Source organism: Anoplopoma fimbria, chromosome 6 (genome assembly GCF_027596085.1).
Source record: "Anoplopoma fimbria isolate UVic2021 breed Golden Eagle Sablefish chromosome 6, Afim_UVic_2022, whole genome shotgun sequence".
In the NCBI taxonomy this organism is placed as follows: domain Eukaryota; kingdom Metazoa; phylum Chordata; class Actinopteri; order Perciformes; family Anoplopomatidae; genus Anoplopoma; species Anoplopoma fimbria.
This window is the reverse complement of record NC_072454.1, coordinates 11741378-11763266: the sequence shown is the minus strand read 5'-3', so window position 1 is coordinate 11763266 and position 21889 is coordinate 11741378. Positions and strand designations below refer to the sequence as shown.

The following is a 21889-nucleotide window of genomic DNA, read 5'->3' as shown; positions in this document are numbered from 1 at the left end:
AACTTCCTTAAAAATGGCTGTTTTGACACTCATTCAATTTCACAGAGCTTGAGCTGATTTGTAAGAAAGATTGGCATAAAACTGTTTTGATTAAGGTGTCGACTCAAAAAAAAAAAAATCTGACTGCTGAGCACTTCTAATGTAAAGAACAGGATAGTTTGAATAAATACTATGACTGGCATTTTAAAAGACTGCAGCATTTTTTTTAACATGCCTTCACTTATTTTTTCAGTGGATTGAGCAGGTGTCAAAACAAAAACAACTTGAAACCAACTGAAAAATGAAAATTTGTTTGAGGCTGCTTACACTAACTGTAAATATGTCAGATAAGCTGGTGAATGTAATTATTGACTCCTGCCGAATACATTTAATTAGCACACGTTAAACAAACAACCCATCTCATCCCACTCTATGATACAGGCCTCTGAAAGGTTAAAATTAACCAAACATGCAAGTGAATAAGTTGTTGTTAGTAAAATCACATAATAAAAATGCACTTGTGGAGTTCAAAGACTTTATTGAAAATGTATACATACACATAAGGACCTCCAAGACTTCCTGTGGGCTCCGTCACTGCCCAGTACAGGAAAGCACTTTCCCAGAGTGCAACTTTGACTTACACCTCCTCCGGACAACGATAATTTGGCATTACTGTGAACATTATTCATGTACCCCCTAGCTGTCTGTTAGTACAGAGTGGGAAAAAAAAAAAGAAAAAACGAATTCTGCTTGGTCGGCCATGTGTACAGGTTTCTTTCAAACTTACTGACCCGACATTAACAACCCAAAAACTGCCCAGTTTAAGGGAAGGTCACATGTGCAGCTTTAACAGAACATCACAAACCCTGATGGCCAACGCAAAACAAAAACATTACAGATCTTTAGTTTGTCCTTGCAGCAGTATTTAAATAATAGCAGAAAAAGACTAGTGTAATCAACAAGGTGTGAAAATTAAAACTGTAGACGACAAAGGAATATCAGATGGTCATGATTGTAAAATCAGAAAGAAGGTATGACAACGCTCACCACCAAAACAGTCAGCTGATGTTGACTGCCTGGGAATTATCACAATAAAGCCACACAGAGTTGATGACAGGCGAAGGGTTTGTATTGTATTGGATTTCATTGTTATGGCAGTGCTGGACAGAAAATAAATGACATGATTTATAAATAATATGCCACCTACTCTCCTGAATAGATGCAACTACAAAGTAAAAAGCCACAAAGGTAAAATATACCAATGACAGAAGCACCAACTTGAAGAGGTACTTAACAAGTTAGAGTTTTTTTGTCGTAGCCTTTGAACCAATCTCTCCAAGATATCCCCTTGCTGGTAAGAGTTGGACATACATTTAAGGCCAGATTCTTCTGATATTCCCTAGTCCCTTGCAGTATGTTGAAAGTTTAGGCTTCCAGTTCCAGGCCCAGGCCCAGCTTGTGGCCTCCTGCGTTGATGTTCTTGCCATCGACCAGGCCAGACAGGGTGAGTTTTACACCTGCACAGGCAAGAGGACAAACATTAGCCTTAAAAGTGCAAATGCAAAATTACTCTGCTAAACATGTGAGAATTCAAAAGTATGAGGGTTTACAGGAAAATGCAGGCTGGCCAGAGTAACTATAAATGACTATTCTAGGTTAGTCTGGAAGTGTGTTCTCAAATTTAAAATATTCTTCATCAATAAACTTTTTTGTAAACATCCCCCAGCTGTCAATAAAAACCTGTAGGAAACCACCTTACCTGGTCTGAGAGTCTGGGTGTACCCAACACCAACAAGGCTATTGTTGTTCACTTTAGCCTATGGAGAAAAAAAAAAAAAAACACCAAAGTCAGTTAGTGACAATAGTCCTATTTTTCTTTTGCCCATTCATAAAAAAGGACTCCACTGCACTACTTACGCTGACGGATGCATCTTTGTCCAGCTGGTATTTGGCTGCAATCCCGAAGCGTGTGCTGTTGCTGCCAGCGGTCCAGGCCAGGTTGACCGCTGTCTCCAGCTTGTCGCTCACCTTCTGGTAGATGGAGCCTCCGAACTCAGCGCCGTCATTGCTTTAAAGATCACAAGCATACTGAGTGAGATCTCATGCTACACAAAACAAAGTTTGGAATTTCTATATAAAGAGGTGTTGGAAGTTTTGCCATTAGCTTGTAGAGACGCAGTCATCCACTTTCTATGCTTTCAATATTCCTAGGTTTTATTAATAGTTTGTTGTTACGGTTTCTGCTTTAACTGGGCCAATATTATTAAGCCCATAAAAATGTTGCCACTTTAAAACTCGCACTCCTTTTCTGTTATTCAAAGGTTTTTTTAATTATTATTTTTTTTTTTACTTCAGATGCACAATACTTTGCATGTACAGCCATTTTTACATAAGCGGGGAAACAAATTCTAGATTAAGTGAACTGAAGTTTCACCGCTGATAAAATTCCAACCTTATGTAAATACTGTACTTACACGTTGGTGTGCAACTGGAAGTCTCCTGTCTTGTAGCCAATAGCAAAGTTGTTCTGGGTCATCTTGGACTTGGCAGTGTCAAAGCTCATCTGGTAGCCGGCGAGCCATCCCTCGTAGCCGACGACAGCGGCTCCGTGGATGGTGGGGCCAGCGAAGTCAAAGTCCACATCGCAGCCCATGTTAACGTACTCGCGCTTGTAGGCGGTCTTAACTTTGCCACTCTTCTTGCTGTTGATGAGAAACAGCTTTAACTGAAAGTCATATAAGGCATCAAACTATTCATAAGTGGGTCAGGTTACATTTCCTGTAGAATGTTTTTAGCCAATGTGATTCAAATAAAAATAAATAATTGCCTAGCATTATGCGTTACCACAATAAAAATACACAATTATCCTGCTCTAATTTATGATGGAAAGTACATCACCTGTTTGAAATGTAACAGTCTAAAGCTGGGTGTTTTTCTTGAGTCAACTCATTTTTTGTCCAGTGATAATTACAATTAAATTAATCCAAACAAACGGCTGTATTCTCAAAAATGATGAGAAAAAAAAGAAATGCAGCATTATTTTGTGCATTTCTATTATGAACAGAAAGAAATACAATATATAAAAAAGGCCCCTAGGAACCACTGTTATAGAGGTAGTCTCTCCTAGAGATAATTCTAAACATATCAAGTAGCAAAAAATGTTTTTCCCCTTCCAAAGGCCACATTGCTGAAACCCTGAATAAATGATTAGTCACATCAACCATTTCACCAGCTTGGCTTTGAACTAGATCTCATCCAGTTTACGCGATACTGCCAAAGTGCTGGTGTTTACTTCCCTACTTCCCAGTCTGAGCGTGACACTGTATCCTTAAAACATGCCGTCTCCATGTAGCCACATAACTCCAATAAACCTTCCCAAACTTAGTATGAAAGAAGAGACGCTTCCTCTGGAACATGTACTGTATTGCTCACGTGATTTTACACCTCAAATAATTCAAACCCACACAGCTGGGCAAACTGGTAAGCTGTTAATCACAGTAATGTGATATAATACACTTGTTCCATATTGGGACTGGGGTCACATGGGCGACAACTACACTTGTGAGAAGCATGTCTGGCACGGATCAGGTTGCCAAAGTGACTCATGCAACAGGCAGAGTAAAATTCACATAGAACTGCCTTTCAGACCATCATCTTACCCAGTGTTTGGTGAGAAGGTTGTGTCAAAAGTCAACTTCAGTCCCTTGGCAATCTGTGAGAAACAATAGAAAAACATTTGAAATGGATGTTGCCCCGTCATGCTCACTGGAAACACACACACTGTTGACACCTGTTGTTAAATAACAGATGTAAAAAATGTTTGAATATTTTCCTGACCTGATCTTCAACAGTGATTTCTGTTCCCAAGGTGTTGTCAGTGTTCCACTTCTCAGTGAAGGTCAGGCCATATTCTGACCTTTTGTATTTAGTTTCCAGGCTGCCCGCAACTTTGCTGGTGTCAGTGTTGGAGGAACCAGCTGTTTTGAATTCCTGCAAGGGACAATTTTAGAGATATTCACAAGAAATACAATGGATGAAAAAAACTAAATGAAAGTCATAAATTGATCCATCATTACATTTGGCAGGCATTCATACATTGGATAGGCTATTGCCATTTTTTTTTAAAACCCCCAAAATATCTTAAGTTAAAAAAAATATATAATCTAGACATTAAACAACATCTAACTGAAACATCACTTTATATAACATTTCTTTTTACAATCAACACTTGAAATGATGACACAGGCACTTGCAAATGACAAGGTAGTACAAAATGTAAACCATACTTTTTCAGTTTAGTTTTCAATTCTAAACCCCAAAAAGAAATGAGCTTACCACTCCACTGGCAGACTTTGTCTTGACATCGAGCTTCACCAAGCCAAATCCTGAAGAAAACAAATGTTTTGTTCAAATAACTTCAAAGCTTATCTACAAAATCAACTAGCTTTGGCAGTACATTTTCACATCACAGTGCCACTTGGTCAAACTGTAAGAAACCATACCATAGCCTTTGTTGAAGATGTCCTTGGCAGACTTGCCCAGGTCAGTATAGCAGGGAGGCACGGCCATTGTATCTGTAGACAGAAAAAACATAATGTTAAAATTATTCTTCTAACATTAAGTACAGTTCTACCTTACAGCTTTTGTACAATTAAAAAAAAAAAGAAATCACAATGTAATAGTGTAGACAACAAAAATGCAATTATTCATTTCCATAATTTTACAATGAATTAACAATTTCTCCTCCAATGTGGATTAATGAGTGTGACATATTGCTGTTTTCTCATCTGCAAATGCAAAGTCTGTGACTGAAGCTGTAGCAAGCAGTCAGGAAAATGTCTTTGAATTACATAAAAGGGCCTCAATATTTTGAGGTAAGGTCAGAAATCGCTGGCTCTAATGAATGTCCCACACATATGTATTATATTTTGAGATTACAGTTTACAAATGCTGTCTTAAATAATGTTTTCAGGCTATACACTTCTTACCCTTAAGCTTAATGCAAAAATAAGGTCTGGTATCTACAGTACCAGTCAAAGTTTGGACACACCTTCTCATTCAACTACTTTGAAGAATCTAAAATATAAAACATATTCTGGTTTGTTGAGCATTTGTTTGTTTACCACATAATTCCACATGTGTTCCTTCATAGTTTGGATGTCTTTAATATTAATCTACAATGTAGAAAAAATAAATAAAGAAAGAAAAACCATTGAATGAGGTGTGTCCAAACTTTTGACTGGTACTGTACTATATCTATCTATCTATCTATCTATCTATCTATATAAAGATGCATTTATTCTTAAAAATGAAGAAAACAAGCCTGAATCACATGCAGATGTAAACTGCTACACTATCTGTTCTTCCTGAGTGGAAATCTAGCTTTGAGAGGACATTCATAACCAATATCTTACTACTATCCTGTTAATAACAAGATGCACGAGTCTTCCTTACCAGGCAGACAGACTGTATACACTGTACTGTATGGCTCATTAACATATCATCACTTTTAATGTTACCAAGTCGAGTGTCAGTGCTGATATGTATACTTTCGCTTTCACACTATTGGTTACATTTTAAATGCGACACGTCTGGCACAGTGACAGACAGTCACAGTGATCCAGGTAGTCACAGCAGGGCAGGGTGTTTGACAGCCGATGGACAAGGTTACCCAGTGAGACAGGAGCCATTTTGCCGCACTGGGTTGCCTGGTTCAGACCTGGCTCTTTAATTAAACAAGCGTAACTCCCTCACGTGAATTTGGCAGGGGAACAGCTAGGCGTGGAGCAAAGCACATGCCGGTGCCAATTAGTGGGATGGGTTAATTAACCAGTTCACCCGCCTGCTAACTCACTACTGCTAACTAGGCCCTAGGGAGGGGAGAGGAGGGGGGGTTGGCTAAATGATCGCTTAAGTTAAAGTATCACCATGTCAAAACTTTCTTAAGATATAACAGTTATGCAAATGATTATGAGACATGAAACACAAAGCAAAACTGAGAAGTTAACCCCGCTGCTTTAACTTGACATGTGTCAGCCGCAGCGCAGCTAGCTTAGCTCCATGTGCTAGCCTGCAGAGTGCCGGTGTGCGTAAAGCACGCGTAAAAACTCTCTCTTGTTGTGGAGTGGAGCAACAATGTGGGACGGAGTACGTAGCTCTCTTACCTGGAGAGGATGGGACGAGTGGTTGACTAAAGTTACTTTATTGGAGATGTTGTTGAAACCGCACGGCCGAAGCAGGCGTCACCGGTAGAAGGGCGAGCTGAAGGAGACTGCACTGCAATGAAATCCAGACCTATCACAGCCCGCTGCAGGACCCCGGGCGGCCGTACAAGTGCCTGTCTAGAACTGCTTGTACGTCACGGCATGGTGACGTCAAGGCTGCGTATTTCTTTTGAACCAGATTGGATATAAGAAAGTATGTGGCAAATAAAGTTCATTTAAAAAAAAAAAAAAACTGACTTGTAAAAAAGTATGAAAGACAAACCACCACTATGACACTTCAAATAGCTGTACTGCTTTTAATGACCTCTTATACCCTGAGCCTTCCTCTTAGCACTTATTGTATTTGTATTAGTTTGTTGCACTTATTGTATTCGTATTAGTTTGTTGCACTTATTGTATTCGTATTAGTTTGTTGCACTTATTGTATTCGTATCAGTTCGTTGCACTTATTGTATTCGTAGTAATTTGCCTCTGCACTATACTTTTGCTCTGGTTTATGCTCTTAGATGCTTGTTTAAGAAAGGAGATGCACTTATGACTTCTGGTGACTAGTAGTTCTCTTGAATACCTATGTTGAATACACTTATTGTAAGTCGCTTTGGATAAAAGCGTCTGCTAAATGACTGTAATGTAATGTAATGTGCTTTAATTATTATTTTAGGTAGTGCACAAAACATTGAGTGCATCAATGCATCATACTATGGCATCATACCTTACTGCTACCTAAACTATTTTTTTCTGTGTAGCTTGCTGTTTGCAAAAAACAGTTTTGCTGTACTTCCAAAAACGAATTGATGATTTGACTGTATTTTATGTGTACTTATGCTGCGGAATACAAGTTGTGGTCTGTAATACATTGCTCTATGTTACTTCCTCTAATAGTAATTATCCGCCAAGTCATATACATATTTATTTTGTAAGTTGAACACATGATCAGAAGATTGCCCTAAATGGTTATATAACAATTGCAACTTCTAGCCCTGGTTTATCCAACAGTAACCTAGACAAAGCTTTCACAACACAACCCTCCTGCCAGTTTGTATTGCCAGAAATAATGTTTTCCTGCCTTTAGTCAATGCTTTAAAATTGAAGTGTCTAATTTGAACATTACATTGTCATGAAGCATACAGTTTGTATTGTTCACAAGTCACAAATGACCATAAGCCAAATATATGCCCATTTTATTTTTAATTTCTTTATTTAAGGACTAAAGCATGAAGTCAATCAATGTATATATTATCATAGACTTGACAAATTGACATTTATTGCTTTAATTGTGCTTAAAGTATCTCTGAGTACATAAGCATGTATAGCATATTCATTTGAAGACACAGTATGACATCTCTGCGCAACTCAAAAGTTTTATGTGCATCCATAAAACATTTTTTCTTTTTTTTTTGGAAAACCAGTGTTTCAATAACCACAGAGTATTACACACATGATTTACGTGCTGCTCCAGGCAGATGTCACTCTTTAACACATATTGAACCCATAACGAAGCAGTGGGTGTTCCTTCAGTCTTCCTGAATGTGCATGTCATCTATTGTGAATGTCATATTTTCTATATAAAACCAAAAAGCATGTGGCACCATAAAAAAAGAGAAGATATGGAAACTACATTAAACAGGAGAGGAGGATATCACAAAAGAAACGGGAAGACTGATTGTTAGATTAATTTGTGTGCGTTAGATTTTCTTATTTTGTAATTTAAACATTATCTATAATTTTCCATTAAAAGTAACTAAATCAAAATCAGTGTTCATGATAAAAAATACAGACTAAAATGAATAAAAACAATGAAAAGTATATAAAACATGTCGTTTTGGTTCCTCCTGCAAGTTCTGGAGCTTGTTAAGATGCTCTTGACCTCCTATGAGTGAAAAGGATCATTTCTAAGAATGTTGAATGCTTTTGGAAGTTGAAACCAGCTTTAAGATGCTTTTGTGAAACCAGGCCCATCACTGATGTTTGAAATGTTTTGCAGCTATGCAGAGGAAGATGAAAAAAGAGAAGCTCAAAAACCTCAAAATGTAAAAATAAGGAAGAATTTACTGCAAAACCAAACCAAACGGATTGAAACCCATTGCAACATTTTCCTGTCAAAAAAAGAGATTAAGAGTTATAGACAGACGTTTAAGATGTATGAGTAGTAGGGGGAACATTTACAGGTTTTGCTGCTGTTGGGCCAACATGCTGTTTGTCACATCCTCTCTTTTAATACAACCTGTTGCAGAACAGAAGAAAAAAATGACAATTACAAAGAATGATCAAAGATAAACCAGCCTATGAGTCTACCACCATAGTAGCAGCTCTGTAAGGCTGTACTTATAGCACAATGGTTTATTTGAGCTAAATGGTAACTTTAGCATGCTAACATGTCCACAACAACAATGCTAACATACTGGCATTTAGCAGGAATGTTTACCATGTTCATCATATTGTGTAACCATGCAAACATTTGCTGATTAGCAAAAAACACTAAGCAAAAAATGAGGCTGATGGGAATGCCATTAGCTTTGCAGGTATTTGGTCATAAAGATCAAAGTTCTGTATGTTACTTCCTCTTTAGCCTGTGTTTGAGGAGCAGAGGACAGAACATTAATGGCAAGTATGAACCAATAACCATAATTGTTTTTTTTATTATTAAAACTATTATTATATTTGTGATCACAGATGTGCTCAATTAAGTTTCTCTTAATGCTCTCCTATCAAACAAAGTTGTATTAAAAGATACACAAGAATGATATGAATGATCAAGATGTATATATAACTATTTGATTTTCATCTATATTGTAATCTAGCAGTTGCAAAGGGACAATGCAGTATTGTCTCTGAAATATGTACTCTTTATTACTCTTGCTATCACTGCAGTATTAAAATAAGCAAATGGCCATGATAGCGTGTGTCTCCTTCTTTGTAAAATATTTGTACTAGGAAATGAATCAACATATCTTACTGTACCGTTGTTGTGGCTGATGATTCTGCTTTGGTCTGTTCTAAAAGGGAAGCAAAGACTCAAAATAAGACTTTCAATGCTAAATGACAATAATGCATAATATTCTACACGTATGGCAAAATATTTACAAGGAACAAAACTGTTTTGGCATGAATTGGATTAATCAAAATTCAGCATAGACTTACTGTGTCTTTTGAACATAAACCAGATGAACAATGGTACCATTACAACAAAGATCAGCAAACTCAAACGGATGATGAGGCCCTTTCGGTCAACTGAGACACTGCAACAAATTCAAAGCACATAAAACAGGTAAATTATTTAAAAAACCCAACAACGTAGTTGTTCGTAGATGTGAAGGCATCTGACCTTTGCTGTTCATCCTGAACTGGGGGAGGTGTTCTATCTCCAAGAACAGAGGTGAGATTCACAGACTCAGGAGTGGGTGATAAGGTGTTGTTTGTTGCTGTAAGAGTGGCCATAACCCAAACCAAGACAATGATAATTAAAATGACAAGCTTATTCCTTATATCTCTCTTATATTTAATCAAATAATTTACAAATGGCTGTACAAAACTTATTTATAAACATACATGTTTTACTTTTATAATTGTAGTACTTACTTGTGGCAGATGGCTCAGTAACAGTTACATGCACAGGCATCTGTAAGTCTCCTTTAACACACTGGTACCAGCCGCTGCTCTCTGTCCTCAGTCCACTCATAGTCACAGTGAAAACATTGTGATCCTTTGCATTGATGGAAACTCTTGTTCCATCTATTAATCCAGAGGATCCAGTCGTCACACAGGAGCTGCCCAGCCTGCACCAGCTCTTCTTACCAGGGTTACGATAGTAGCAATTGATGGTTATATCTTTTCCTTTAGATCCTGTAATCTCCTGATGATCCACATAGAGATTTGGAGTACCTTAAGGAAAATCAAAGAAAGCTGTGGGTAGCCTCATAACAATCACTCTGCAAGGCAAACAATGAGACCCTGCTTATCTTTTTCCTCCAAAGTTTTAAAATTTCATAAAAGGGTTGGAAATGTGCTTAACGGCTCTTTAAGGACTCTTACCGCTGGTGACTGACAGATGAAAATACTTGCGGATATCAGGCCCATCATTGATCTCCACAGCACACCAGTAATCACCAGGGTCTTTAGCCCTCAGATTATTTACAGTCACAGTGAAGATTCTTTGGATTTTGTCATCAGAGATTGAAAACCTTTTTGAATTTTGTTGGTTTGTTTTAATCACATACTCGCAGGAGTGCCAACAATATCCTTCACACAAGTATTTCACATGGTTTCTATATTCTGAGTCATAGAGACATGGGATAGAGATTGATTCTCCAGCCTTTACTGACACTTTACTGACTGCAGTTATGCTGTGAATTCCTGCAACAAGAAAAGATACAGCATTTTACTGCATATATAGCAAACAACATTCATCTCATACATTATTGTCTCCAAATAACGTATAATTCGTAGACAAATCGGTGTTTTATTCTTCTGTATGACATTTGAATAATTACAGAGTGTATGAAATTACTCATTCCATCATAATCTGACATAACCACCTTAAGCATGACTTAATATACAAAAACAATGACCCTTGTGACTGACCTGTGAGTCCGGTGATGATGAGAAGAACTCTGAGAGGAACATCCATGTCGGTGAGTGAGCAGAGTCAGACAAAAAATATCATGGGCTTATGCACTGACTCATTTTCTGCTTCCTGATTGTCCTAAACATGCATTGCAACTGTTAAAATCTCTCTTCCTCTTCCTTTCAGGGCAGTTACGCTTATTCTGAGTGAAGTGTTTTACATTCATTAAAACAAATATCAAGTAAAAACAAACAAATAAAAAATGCTTGAGTTAATAATAATAGCAATGATTTATAATTTTAAATTATCTGTTTTTATTTGCACAATAATGAAGAGCAAGACTTGTCACATTGTTCATTTCCATTTCTTTGAGACTGCTGTTTCTTACTTTGCGAAATATTACACAACACCTCCAAGTTATTCCACTGAATCGAGCCCTAGATGTTCTGGAGATTATTGATAAAAGAAGATAATCAGATATTTTGTAGCAGTATATAGTTGATCTTATTAAAGCCAGTGTGTGTAGGAGGATTGAGGACGACAATGAATAAAAAGGACAGTTCACCCCACCTTATTATTTCTGGAAAGAGACATTGCTGCTGAGTTTTTCTGATGTGTTTTTTGGCAATTTGAGCACCACCACAAGAGAATGTAGATCTCTACGGCAGATAACAACATTTAGCAACTCTCACCAAAACAATCTAGATTAATAATAGCATTACAGGTTTTTTTAAATTTATTTATTTTGGGTTGAACTGTGTCTTTAAGGTTCTCTCACATTCATGATAGTCTTCAATGTCAAAATGTCAGCTCATGGTAGGAGAAGTTGCAAGAGCACTCATAATGACACTTCATTAATTTGGTTAATTTTAGTGGCCTCTGATCTGCTTTTGGTTAATATTTAAACTGATGCTTTTACTCAATGTGTCCGACTGTCAGTGCAAAATACGCAAAATAACACTTTTACCTTACAGATCTCTGATACAAACTGTAGGGTTGATTGATTTATCCAAAATGTTGAAAGATACTACTAATGAAGTGCACATCAGAATGACTTCATCAGTGTTGCCATGCTCTCAGGATTAATGTCCTCTCCCAGCCTGCACCACTTTTTTTTTCTGGATATTCATAGCGGCACCTGACAGTCACACTTCCTCTTTCAAAAGCTTCGATTTCCTGTTGGTCCACATATAGACTTGGCATACCTTGAAAAAAAGGACAATACAAAATGAGGCAGTCTGAATTCATGAGAATCTGACATTTTGACTTTATCTGTTCTTTTTCATTAACCCTAAGTAGTTCACAGAAAGGATTTCATCTTTGTTTAAAACAGTCAATGTATTTTACCTGTGGTTGTGACAAACAGCTGAAAACATTTTTTGGCATCTGGTGCCCATTTAATCTTCACAGCACACCAGTAACGACATAGCGTTTCCTCATCCGTCAAATCATTGATAGTCACAGTGAAGATTCCTTGGTTTGTGTCATCAGAGATTGAAAACCTTCCTGAACTTGTGTTTGGTTCATTTGTTGTAATCATTTTTATAGAGCTGTCCTTCACACAAGTATTTCACATTGTTTTTGTAGCGCAGCTCATAGAGACATGGGATGGAGATGGAGCCTATGGCATTGACTGACACTTTACTCACTGTCACAATTTGACTGTGAATTCCTGACAAAACAACATAATAGCAGAAATCCCAAATATGTCCTTTACACAAGTATTTCACATGGTTTCTATATTGTGAGCCATAGAGACATTACATTACATTACAGTCATTTAGCAGACGCTTTTGTCCAAAACGACTGACAATAAGTGTATTCAACATAGGTATTCAAGAGAACTACTAGTCACCAGTCATAAATATATATATATATATATATATATATATATATATATATATATATATATATATATATATATATATATATATATATATATATATATATATATATATATATATATATATACTATAGTCATATATATATATATATATATATATATATATATATATATATATATATATATGCTCTATGTCCTTAGTCCACTCATCGTCACAATGAAAAACATCCCGCCCAGCCTGCACCCATCTAGCGTCACTGTGGCAATTGATGGTTATTGTCTCTCCATAAACTCCATAATGATGATCCATAAAGACTGGGTGTACCTTAAGAGTATAAAATAAACAGGTAGATATCGAAGACGCTTCCAAGATATGTGCATGTATAGGAGTTACATCTGATAAATAAATAATTCCTTCAGATGTCCCTACTTTTGACCACAAAAATGATGACCCTGCTAAATGTTTTTCGACCAAATTATTAAAAATGTCACATAGGATTTGAAATGTTGCTGTATTGCGAGCCATAGAGACATGGGACAATGATTGAATTTCTTACTTTCACTGACATTTCACTGACTTTAGTTATGCTTTAAATTCCTGAAACAAGAAGGAATACAACATTCTAACTGATACACTATTGGTATTGTTCCTTCCAATGACCTTCCTGTTTCGTATTTTAAATTATATGTGTCTAAAATGTATGAAATAAAACACCCGTATAAAGGATTCACCTCCTGCCCAATTGCATCATCATCTGACATGAGGAACACACCAAACATAATAGGCTGAACCATTTTAGAATGACCCCTACTGACCTGTGAGTCCAATGAGGATGAGAAGAAAGTTGAGATGAACAGCCATGTCAGACAAAACATCATGGACCAAGGCACTGGCAGACTATTGTAGAGAACTTTACCTCCTACATCTTAGATAAAATGCAGAAGCAACTGTTACAAACTTGCCTCCTCCTTAGCCAGGCAGTTGCATCACATACGTTGGCTGATGAAGTAAATATTGCATTTAGACCCATGGTATTTTGTTTATGTTACTATTAGTAAGCATTGTACACAGTAAGCAATCCATCCATCTATTATCTGGTGAGTGGATATTCTCCATCATATCTGGAAACCTCCCTTAATGGGAACACTTGAGGAACTGGATGACTAATACAAATAATGAAGATAGAACAGGTACAGTGGCAAAATATAGACTTTGTTGAGTGGAGGGGGACAAGGGGTAAAAATGAAGTGAGGTTGACGTCCGTTGATCAAGACAGCTATGGATTTTTTTTTCTCGAAAATAGCTACTTCCTCTGACTCAACATGTCTTGCAAATAAATTTCCCCACACCACATCACTATGTAGTCTATTTTTCAATCCGGTTCCTCTCTTCTGGTCTGCTACATGATTGGTTGATGAGGAACAATGGTGGCGGGGCACACTTCAGGATCACTTCCAGTTTGTGAGGCCCTAAAATGGATTAATTTGAAACATAGGCCTTTTTCACAGCAGACATTTACCTTAAAAAGCATAGGTCTTACTATAAACATTAAAAATGGCTCTATTCCATTCAAGTGCCCCAGTAAGCCATGACAGTGTGAGCCAACAATCTCAATACTACAAACCTAAAACTGAATCGGCTAAATTGAATTTAGCCAGGCATACTGACTAGGAAATGACCAGTAACACAATATCTGAGGTTTTAAAAGTAATGTTTTTTTAAATGTGTGGAAGTTCTGTAGTGATAGTGGTTATAAACAAACTGAAGGTGGCAGTACAGGGCTATTTAACACTTCCAGTGGGTTTTTACCATCAGGTTGTACAATGCATTGACTGCTGGTTGCAGCACTGGCAGTAATACCAGTGAGACAAATGAAAGGCAGCAAATAAGAAGTGATTGGTATTTAAATACTACAACACAAAGATTAAAATTATATTTTTGCTGAACATAACTAGCACAGGTAAATTGGTTTTGGATTTAAATTTCAGGTGTGAGGTGATAAGTGTGTGTCAAGTGATCAGACATGCCATTTTAACATCAACCAACTTTAATATTGATGAAAAGGACCTCAAAAGATGGAGAACATTGGGTCTTTAAAAGAAAGAGCAAATCAAATGTTGTTTTGTCATATCCTTGGAAAAAAGATAGTCTTTTACATTAATTTGTCCTTTAATTTAGTTAACTAAGACCACTCTTCATCATGCCCCTTTTTCACATGAGGATCATGAGTTAGCGTTTGTGTTAGACTCCACAGGCTTTCAACTAACCCCAAAGTAGATCCATCCGCGTCATAATTAAACAATCAGAGCAAGAGACGTATTTTAAGCCAGACCATAATGTTTTTCAAATCCTAATCAAGTCGTCTTGTTGCATTTACCTAACTGCCACAGTTTCACAACATTAACCACTTGCTGCAACATTTATGATGTTAAGATTTTGGATTTGTGATGGGAGGAGATGTGTGAGACATTGAAAGTAGGACAGAAAATATAATCATAGAAAAAAGCTCATATTTAAGAAGTAGCTTCGTTTATATGAGATACAGTACAGTAAGTAAGACACATTGACATTTGACACATGGATAGATACAACACATTTGACAAGATGAATTTCAAATTTTTTGGACACATGGAAACCCTGCACAATGTGTCAAGATAACATACTTATGTGACCTTTAGGGCTACTAAATAATACAACAGTTAGACCCAAGACTCGGGTTGTCAATGGTGTTGTGGAAAACATAGCAAACAAACAGGATATGCTTCTTTGAAATGTATGCAGAACAGGATAAAGTAGGACAAAGGTGGAACAAACCGTGGTAACGTGTGCTAAGCTGCACTGATGCTAAGCCAATGTGCTGTACGTAACATTGTCTTCATTTGCTTCAACCTGTTGGAAAATAAGTAAAAAGTAAAAGAAATGGCAATAAGGAAGGAAGAACAAATAGAAAATGTCCCAGTCTGGGAAAAAAAATTACAAAATCTAGTGAGACCAAGAGTAAAAAAAAGAAGAAAAGTACAGAACAAAAGTATGTGACAATCGCAGTGAGTTTTGGTTTTCTTAATATTTACCCTTTGGCCATTTTGTTGTCTCTTGTTAACCACAGAGCTATACGTCACGTCCTCATCTCTCTCAGCCTTTGTCCTCTGGGTAAGAGAGGTTACAGATGTGAAAGAGAGGACTAAGCATTTTCTGTTTTTGATGAATTACACATTGTTTTATTTAGGTGCAATTGGGAATGGTAAAACATGTTAATTTATTGTGTGTACCAATATGTCCTTGAGTCTGAGTTATGATAGTGATTGCTGCTTTCTCTTATTTCAAAAAATGAGGACAAAATTGCGCTAAATAGGAATATGTAATGACTATATGCAATGGTACAACCCTGCAGCCTGTACAGCTATGGAAAGGTATAGTAGATTCTCAGATTACCTGGCTTGAAGTATTCCTTATGTGCTCAACATTACTGTACGTAACATTGTCGTCATTTACTTCAACCTGTTGGAAAGAAAGAAGTAAAAAATGACAATAAGGAAGGAAGAACAAATATACAATTTCCCAGTCTGGGAAAAAAACAGAGACCAACAACAAAATGTGAAAAAAAAAAAAAAAAAAAAAAAAAGTTCTAAACAAAAGTATGTCACAATGGGTGTGAGTTTTGGTTTTCTTAATATTTACCCTTTGGCCACTTTGTTGTCTCTTGTTAACCACAGAGCTATACGTCACGTCCTCATCTCTCTCAGCCTTTGTCCTCTGGGTAAGAGAGGTTACAGATATGAAATAGAGGACTACGCATTTTCTGTTTTTGATGAATTACACATTGTTTAATTTAGTTGCAATTGTGAATGGTAAAACATGTTATTATATTAAGTGTACCAATATGTCATTTAGTCTGAGTGATATCGTTTGCTGCTTTCTCTTATTAACTAAAAATGACAAGGACAAAATTGCGCTAAATAGGAATATGCAATAACTATATGCAATGGTACAACCCTGCAGCCTGTACAACTATGGAAAGGGATAGTAGATTCTCAGATTACCTGGTTTGAAGTATTCCTTATGTGCTCAACTTTACTGTACGTTACTTCCTCTTCAGCCTGTGTAGAAGGAGCAAACCAAAAGAGTGTGTCCTTAAAATCTACATAAATGTCCTTTAAATTTAGTTTTACACAGTTTCAATTGAACTTAATTTGCAATGAACGATCATAGCTTAAGAAAAGATCACGCTTGCTCAAATATTAAAATGAAAAATCATAATAATAGGAATTATGATAATTATTGTACTGCTCAGTTAAGTCTTTCTGATAATGGTTAGTGTGATATCTATTTCATCTCATCCACATATTAGTTACATGTGCAAAGTTACAGAACGTCTACAAAGTGATATTCTCTGAAATTTATTGCACTTAAATGATCACCCTACCACTGCGGTGTAAACGTATAAATATGACCACTCTCAATCTACTGCCTTTATTCTGTGGTTCCTTTAGAGTTCTTAGTAAAAAATTGGGAAATAAATAAGTTAATCTTACCTCTGTCATGGCTGATGATGCTGATTTGGTCTGCTCTAAATGTAAAACAGTAAAGACTCTGATTACTCTCAATGCAAATATTTAAGGCAATGTTATTTCATTAATTATTAATCAAAGTTCAGCAACTTACTGTGTCTTTTCAACATGAACCAGATGAACAAGGTCAACATTACAGTGAAGACCAACACACTCAAAGGGATGATGAATTTCTTTAGTTTAGCAGAACCACTGCAGCAAAAATAAATAAATAAATGCACAAAATGCAAAATAATTTGACAGAATTCATCAACCTTATTACGCGCTAAAACTCTTAAAGTTTCATTACCAACCAGTCTTGTTTTTCTATTTTACATACAAATACATAGAGATTTTCTTTATAACTGTTGTATTTCACCATTAAATGGCCACAGTTCTATAAATACTGCATGTTAATTCAAAGCCTTCTGACCTTTGCTGTTCATCCTGAACTGTGGTAAGTGTGCGGTCTGCAAAAACAGAGGTGAGATTCACAGACTCAGTAGTGGGTGATAAGGTGGTGCTTGTTGTTGCAAGAGTGGCTATAACCCAAAACAAGACAATGATAATTGAAATGACAAGATTATTCCTTATATCTCTCGTTTTTTATATTTAATCAAAAATATTCATAAACAAACATGTTTTACTTTTATAATTGTAGTACTTACTTGTGGTAGATGGCTCAGTAACAGTTGGCTCAGTAACAGTTACATGCACAGGCATCTGTAAGTCTCCTTTAACACACTGGTACCAGCCGCTGCTCTCTGTCCTCAGTCCACTCATAGTCACAGTGAAAACATTGCGATCCTTTGCATTGACGGAAACTTTTGTTCCATCTATTAATCCAGAGGATCCAGTCGTCACACAGGAGCTGCCCAGCCTGCACCAGCTCTTCTTACCACGGTTACGATAGTAGCAATTGATGGTTATATCTTTTCCTTTAGATCCTGTAATCTCCTGATGATCCACATAGAGATTTGGTGTACCTTAAGGAAAATCAAAGAAAGCTGTGGGTAGCCTCATAACAATCACTCTCCAAGGCAAACAATGAGACCCTGCTTATCTTTTTCCTCCAAAGTTTTACAATTTCATAAAAGGGTTGGAAATGTGCTTAACGGCTCTTTAAGGACTCTTACCGCTGGTGACTGACAGATGAAAATACTCGTGGATATCAGGCCCATCATTGATCTCCACAGCACACCAGTAATCACCAGTGTCTTCATTCCTCAGATTATTTACAGTCATATTGAAGATTCTTTGGATTTTGTCATCAGAGATTGAAATCCTTCCTGAATTGTGTTCGTTTGTATTAATAACATAATCGCAGGAGCGCCACGAATATCCTTCACACAAGTATTTCACATGTTTTCTATATTTTGAGTCATAGAGACATGGGATAGAGATTGATTTTCCAGCCTTTACTGACACTTTACTGACTGTAGTTATGCTGTGAATTCCTGCAACAAGAAAAGATACAGCATTTTACTTCATATATAGCAAACAACATTCATTTTATGCATTATTGTCTCCAAATAACGTATAATTCGTGTTTTATTCTTCTGTATGACATTTGAATAATTACGTGTATGAAATTACTTATTCCATCATAATCTGACATAACCACCTTAAGCATGACTTAATATACAAAAACAATGACCCTTGTGACTGACCTGTGAGTCCGGTGATGATGAGAAGAACTCTGAGAGGAACATCCATGTCGGTGAGTGAGCAGGGTCGGACAAAATACATCACCGACTGATGCACTGACAGACTAATTTTCTACTTCCTGATTTTCCTAAACATGCATTGCAACTGTTAAAATCTCTCTTCCTCTTCCTTTCAGGGCAGTTACGCTTATTCTGAGTGAAGTGTTTTACATTCATTAAAACAAATATCAAGTAAAAACAAACAAATTAAAAATGCTTGAGTTAATAATAATAGCAATGATTTATAATTTTAAATTGTCTGTTTTTATTTGCACAATAATGACGAGCAAGACTTGTCACATTGTTCATTTCCATTTCTTTGAGACTGCTGTTTCTTACTTTGCGAAATATTACACAACACCTCCAAGTTATTCAACATTTAGCAACTCTCACCAAAACAATCTAGATTAATAATAGCATCACAGGTAAAGGGAAAATGTCTTTTTTATTTATTTATTTTGGGTTGAACTGTGTCTTTAAGGTTCTCTCACGTTAATGATAGTCTTCAATGTCAAAATGTCAACTCATGGTAGGAGAAGTTGCACCAAGAGCACTCCTTGACACTTCCTTAATTTGGTTAATTTTAGTGGCCTCTGATCTGCTTTTGGTTAATATTTAAACTGTTGCTTTTACTCAATGTGTCCATCTGTCAGTGCAAAATACGCAAAATAACACTTTTACCTTACAGATCTCTGATACAAACTGTAGGGTTGATTGATTTATCCAAAATGTTGAAAGATACTACTAATGAAGTGCACATAGAATGACTTCATCAGTGTTGCCATGCTCTCAGGATTAATGTCCTCCCCCCCTTTTCTGCAAATAGGCACTTATTCAGTTTTAGTGTGTAGTGTGCTGTAGATCACACTTCCATCTAATGGTTCAGTCTGAGGGGAGAAAACAAGCACAGAGAAGTGAATGCTGAACAATAATGGACTAATCATAACCACAGTACTAATACATTTTATTTATCAAAGTTCATTGAAATGAATCACATACCATGTGTCGCACACTATCCTTTATTACAATGGTACTGTATGTCACACTCTCTCCAGGAATATCATTCTGCAGGAGGAAATTTGCAGTCAGGTTGATACAATTTCAATGGAAAGACACAAATGTAGGCAGATGTGTTTTCAGGTGTTAAATAAAATAAAAAGTTCTCGTCTGGTTTACCTGCTGATGGGCTGCTGCATGTTGAGTATGAAAAATGGTAGCGTAGGGCACATCTGGATCACTCCCTATTTGTGAGCCCTATGAGGGATGAATTTGAAATTTGAATATAACTAAAGTAGTCGCTTTGCATGTCGGAGGTTTGCTTTGTGTATGCCTGTGTCGTGATGAAAACTGATTAAACAGCAAGATAATGCAGAACTGTCATCGGTGACAGAATGGGATGAGTCACAGCTTTTGGAGTACAGTTGTGCAGTTACTTTGAGGAACTCAATAAAATAATCTAAACACTGTGAACAATCTTGGCACTTGGTTTCACCTCTCAAGCCACATTGGTCCTCAACAAACTTGCAAAGAAGAATCATTAAAATGGTTGATAAGAATGTAAGGCTGCTGCTGAGTCTAACTCATTGTTCTGGTTATAAAAATGCTTTGTTATTTCATTTTATCAAGGTTTAAAATATCAAGGTAATGTTTTTGCCAGGTTTTTCCATTTTTGCTGTTTTGAGCAGAAAATGAGGGTTAGGGTTATATCCGTAGATCCACTGTGTCCCTTGATGGGTTATTTTTTGGGTTTAAATGGTGCAGTATATTACCATGTGCCATGATGATGTAGATCTAGTCATTTAAAGTCAACTCACACTCAATGTAAGTATTGTATATTTTATACTTGATTGGCTATGTTCCTATGATCAGTCCAAATTTGGACATACAGTTAAATGTTAATCCACATGGCAAATAAGGGAAATATGACAGTGTGGACGATGACCATATATGTATTACCTTACTAATAAAGGGAAAAAATATGGCTTTTCCTACCGCATTGATGTCAGACCTCTCCGGCTTGGTCTTATCTAAAATAGATACATTTTTGAAAAATATATTAAAGAAAATATATTCCTGAATTTGTTTCAGCAGAGATGACAACAGACTTACCACGCCTCATAATCATCCTCCATCCAAAAAAGGCAGCAGGAACAACCAACATCAATAAGACGAGGGTGGTGGTGAGAATCGTAACCTTAGTGGAACTGGAAGAGAAATGCAGATGAGATATACATTTAACTAAATAAACAGGGTTATGTTATCCGAAATCGGCCAATGCAAACATTCTTCTTTCATAGGTTTCATTTTTAAAAGAAAAAATCTGTAAATGCAACCACATTTCATCCATGTGTTCATCACATAGAGTTTGTAAACACTGAAGAATGAATCATGAAAAAACTAACATTTTTGAAGAGATTATACAGTATTTAGCATATCAGTTGTTAAACTGTTCAAAGTCAAATAAAGTAATATGTACAGACCTCTTGTGTTCTTCCTGCAGGCTCTCTCCGTCCGTCTCATTTATGGTGCATTTTGTGCGATGAGCTGTATGTGGCTCTGCACTCGTACGCAGAGAGGAATGCTGGGTAGTGGTTTGAAACGGTCCTGTAAAGTCTTAGTAAACAAATGTGAAAATTGTATCAGCATTTGATATTTGTTACCTATGTTGGTTCCAGGTATTGGCTTCATATTTTATAACAGGTAACTCATTCATGAAAACCAAAAAGGGTTAGTGTCTCACTTGCTGTATTGGGGCTGATTGTAGTTGAAGTAGTTGAGGGTAACTCATGAACAGTTACATGCACTGGCATCTGAAAGTCTCCATTGTCACATAAATACCAGCCGCTGCTCTCTGTCCTCAGTTCACTCATAGTCACATTGAAAACATTGGGGACACTTGAATTGATGGTAACTGTTGTTCCATCTATTGACCCACCCTGACCTGTCACACAGGAGCGGCCCAGCCTGCACCACTTTGTTTTTTCTGGATATTCATAGCGGCACCTGACAGTCACACTTCCTCTTT

At 36.7% G+C, this 21889-nt stretch overlaps 3 protein-coding genes across 8 annotated transcripts; all 3 read right to left on the bottom strand.

The window, feature by feature from the left end:
• Positions 1-497: 497 nt before the first annotated feature.
• Positions 498-6328, bottom strand: vdac2 (voltage-dependent anion channel 2). The gene is made up of 9 exons (XM_054599751.1): positions 6144-6328; positions 4482-4553; positions 4315-4364; positions 3817-3969; positions 3639-3691; positions 2454-2681; positions 1897-2047; positions 1739-1796; positions 498-1496 (listed from the first exon to the last, which is right to left on the bottom strand). Exons 2-9 carry the CDS (start codon positions 4546-4548, stop codon positions 1405-1407), a joined length of 852 nt encoding a protein of 283 aa, XP_054455726.1. The 5' UTR covers positions 4549-4553; positions 6144-6328; the 3' UTR covers positions 498-1404.
• Positions 6329-8649: 2321 nt separating this feature from the next.
• LOC129092781 (uncharacterized) lies at positions 8650-13502 on the bottom strand. Its single transcript, XM_054600804.1, has 8 exons — positions 13427-13502; positions 10785-11972; positions 10236-10556; positions 9783-10085; positions 9529-9625; positions 9345-9442; positions 9165-9199; positions 8650-8773 (listed from the first exon to the last, which is right to left on the bottom strand). The coding sequence occupies exons 2-8, from the start codon at positions 10828-10830 to the stop codon at positions 8714-8716; spliced, it is 960 nt and encodes a 319-aa protein (XP_054456779.1). The 5' UTR covers positions 10831-11972; positions 13427-13502; the 3' UTR covers positions 8650-8713.
• A 1178-nt stretch (positions 13503-14680) lies between these two features.
• Positions 14681-21889, bottom strand: LOC129092780 (polymeric immunoglobulin receptor-like). 6 transcript variants are annotated; one of them, XM_054600797.1, is made up of 17 exons: positions 21605-21889; positions 21345-21477; positions 20974-21068; positions 20857-20891; positions 20041-20118; positions 19864-19929; positions 18829-19751; positions 18295-18615; positions 17827-18144; positions 17592-17700; positions 17274-17371; positions 17144-17178; positions 16652-16708; positions 16290-16364; positions 16044-16109; positions 15683-15757; positions 14681-15500 (listed from the first exon to the last, which is right to left on the bottom strand). In XM_054600797.1, the coding sequence occupies exons 7-17, from the start codon at positions 18905-18907 to the stop codon at positions 15456-15458; spliced, it is 1278 nt and encodes a 425-aa protein (XP_054456772.1). In that variant the 5' UTR covers positions 18908-19751; positions 19864-19929; positions 20041-20118; positions 20857-20891; positions 20974-21068; positions 21345-21477; positions 21605-21889; the 3' UTR covers positions 14681-15455. The 6 variants fall into 6 exon arrangements, with proteins under 6 accessions (XP_054456772.1, XP_054456777.1, XP_054456773.1 ...); XM_054600802.1 differs by having other exon boundaries at positions 17592-17628; XM_054600798.1 differs by lacking the exon at positions 19864-19929.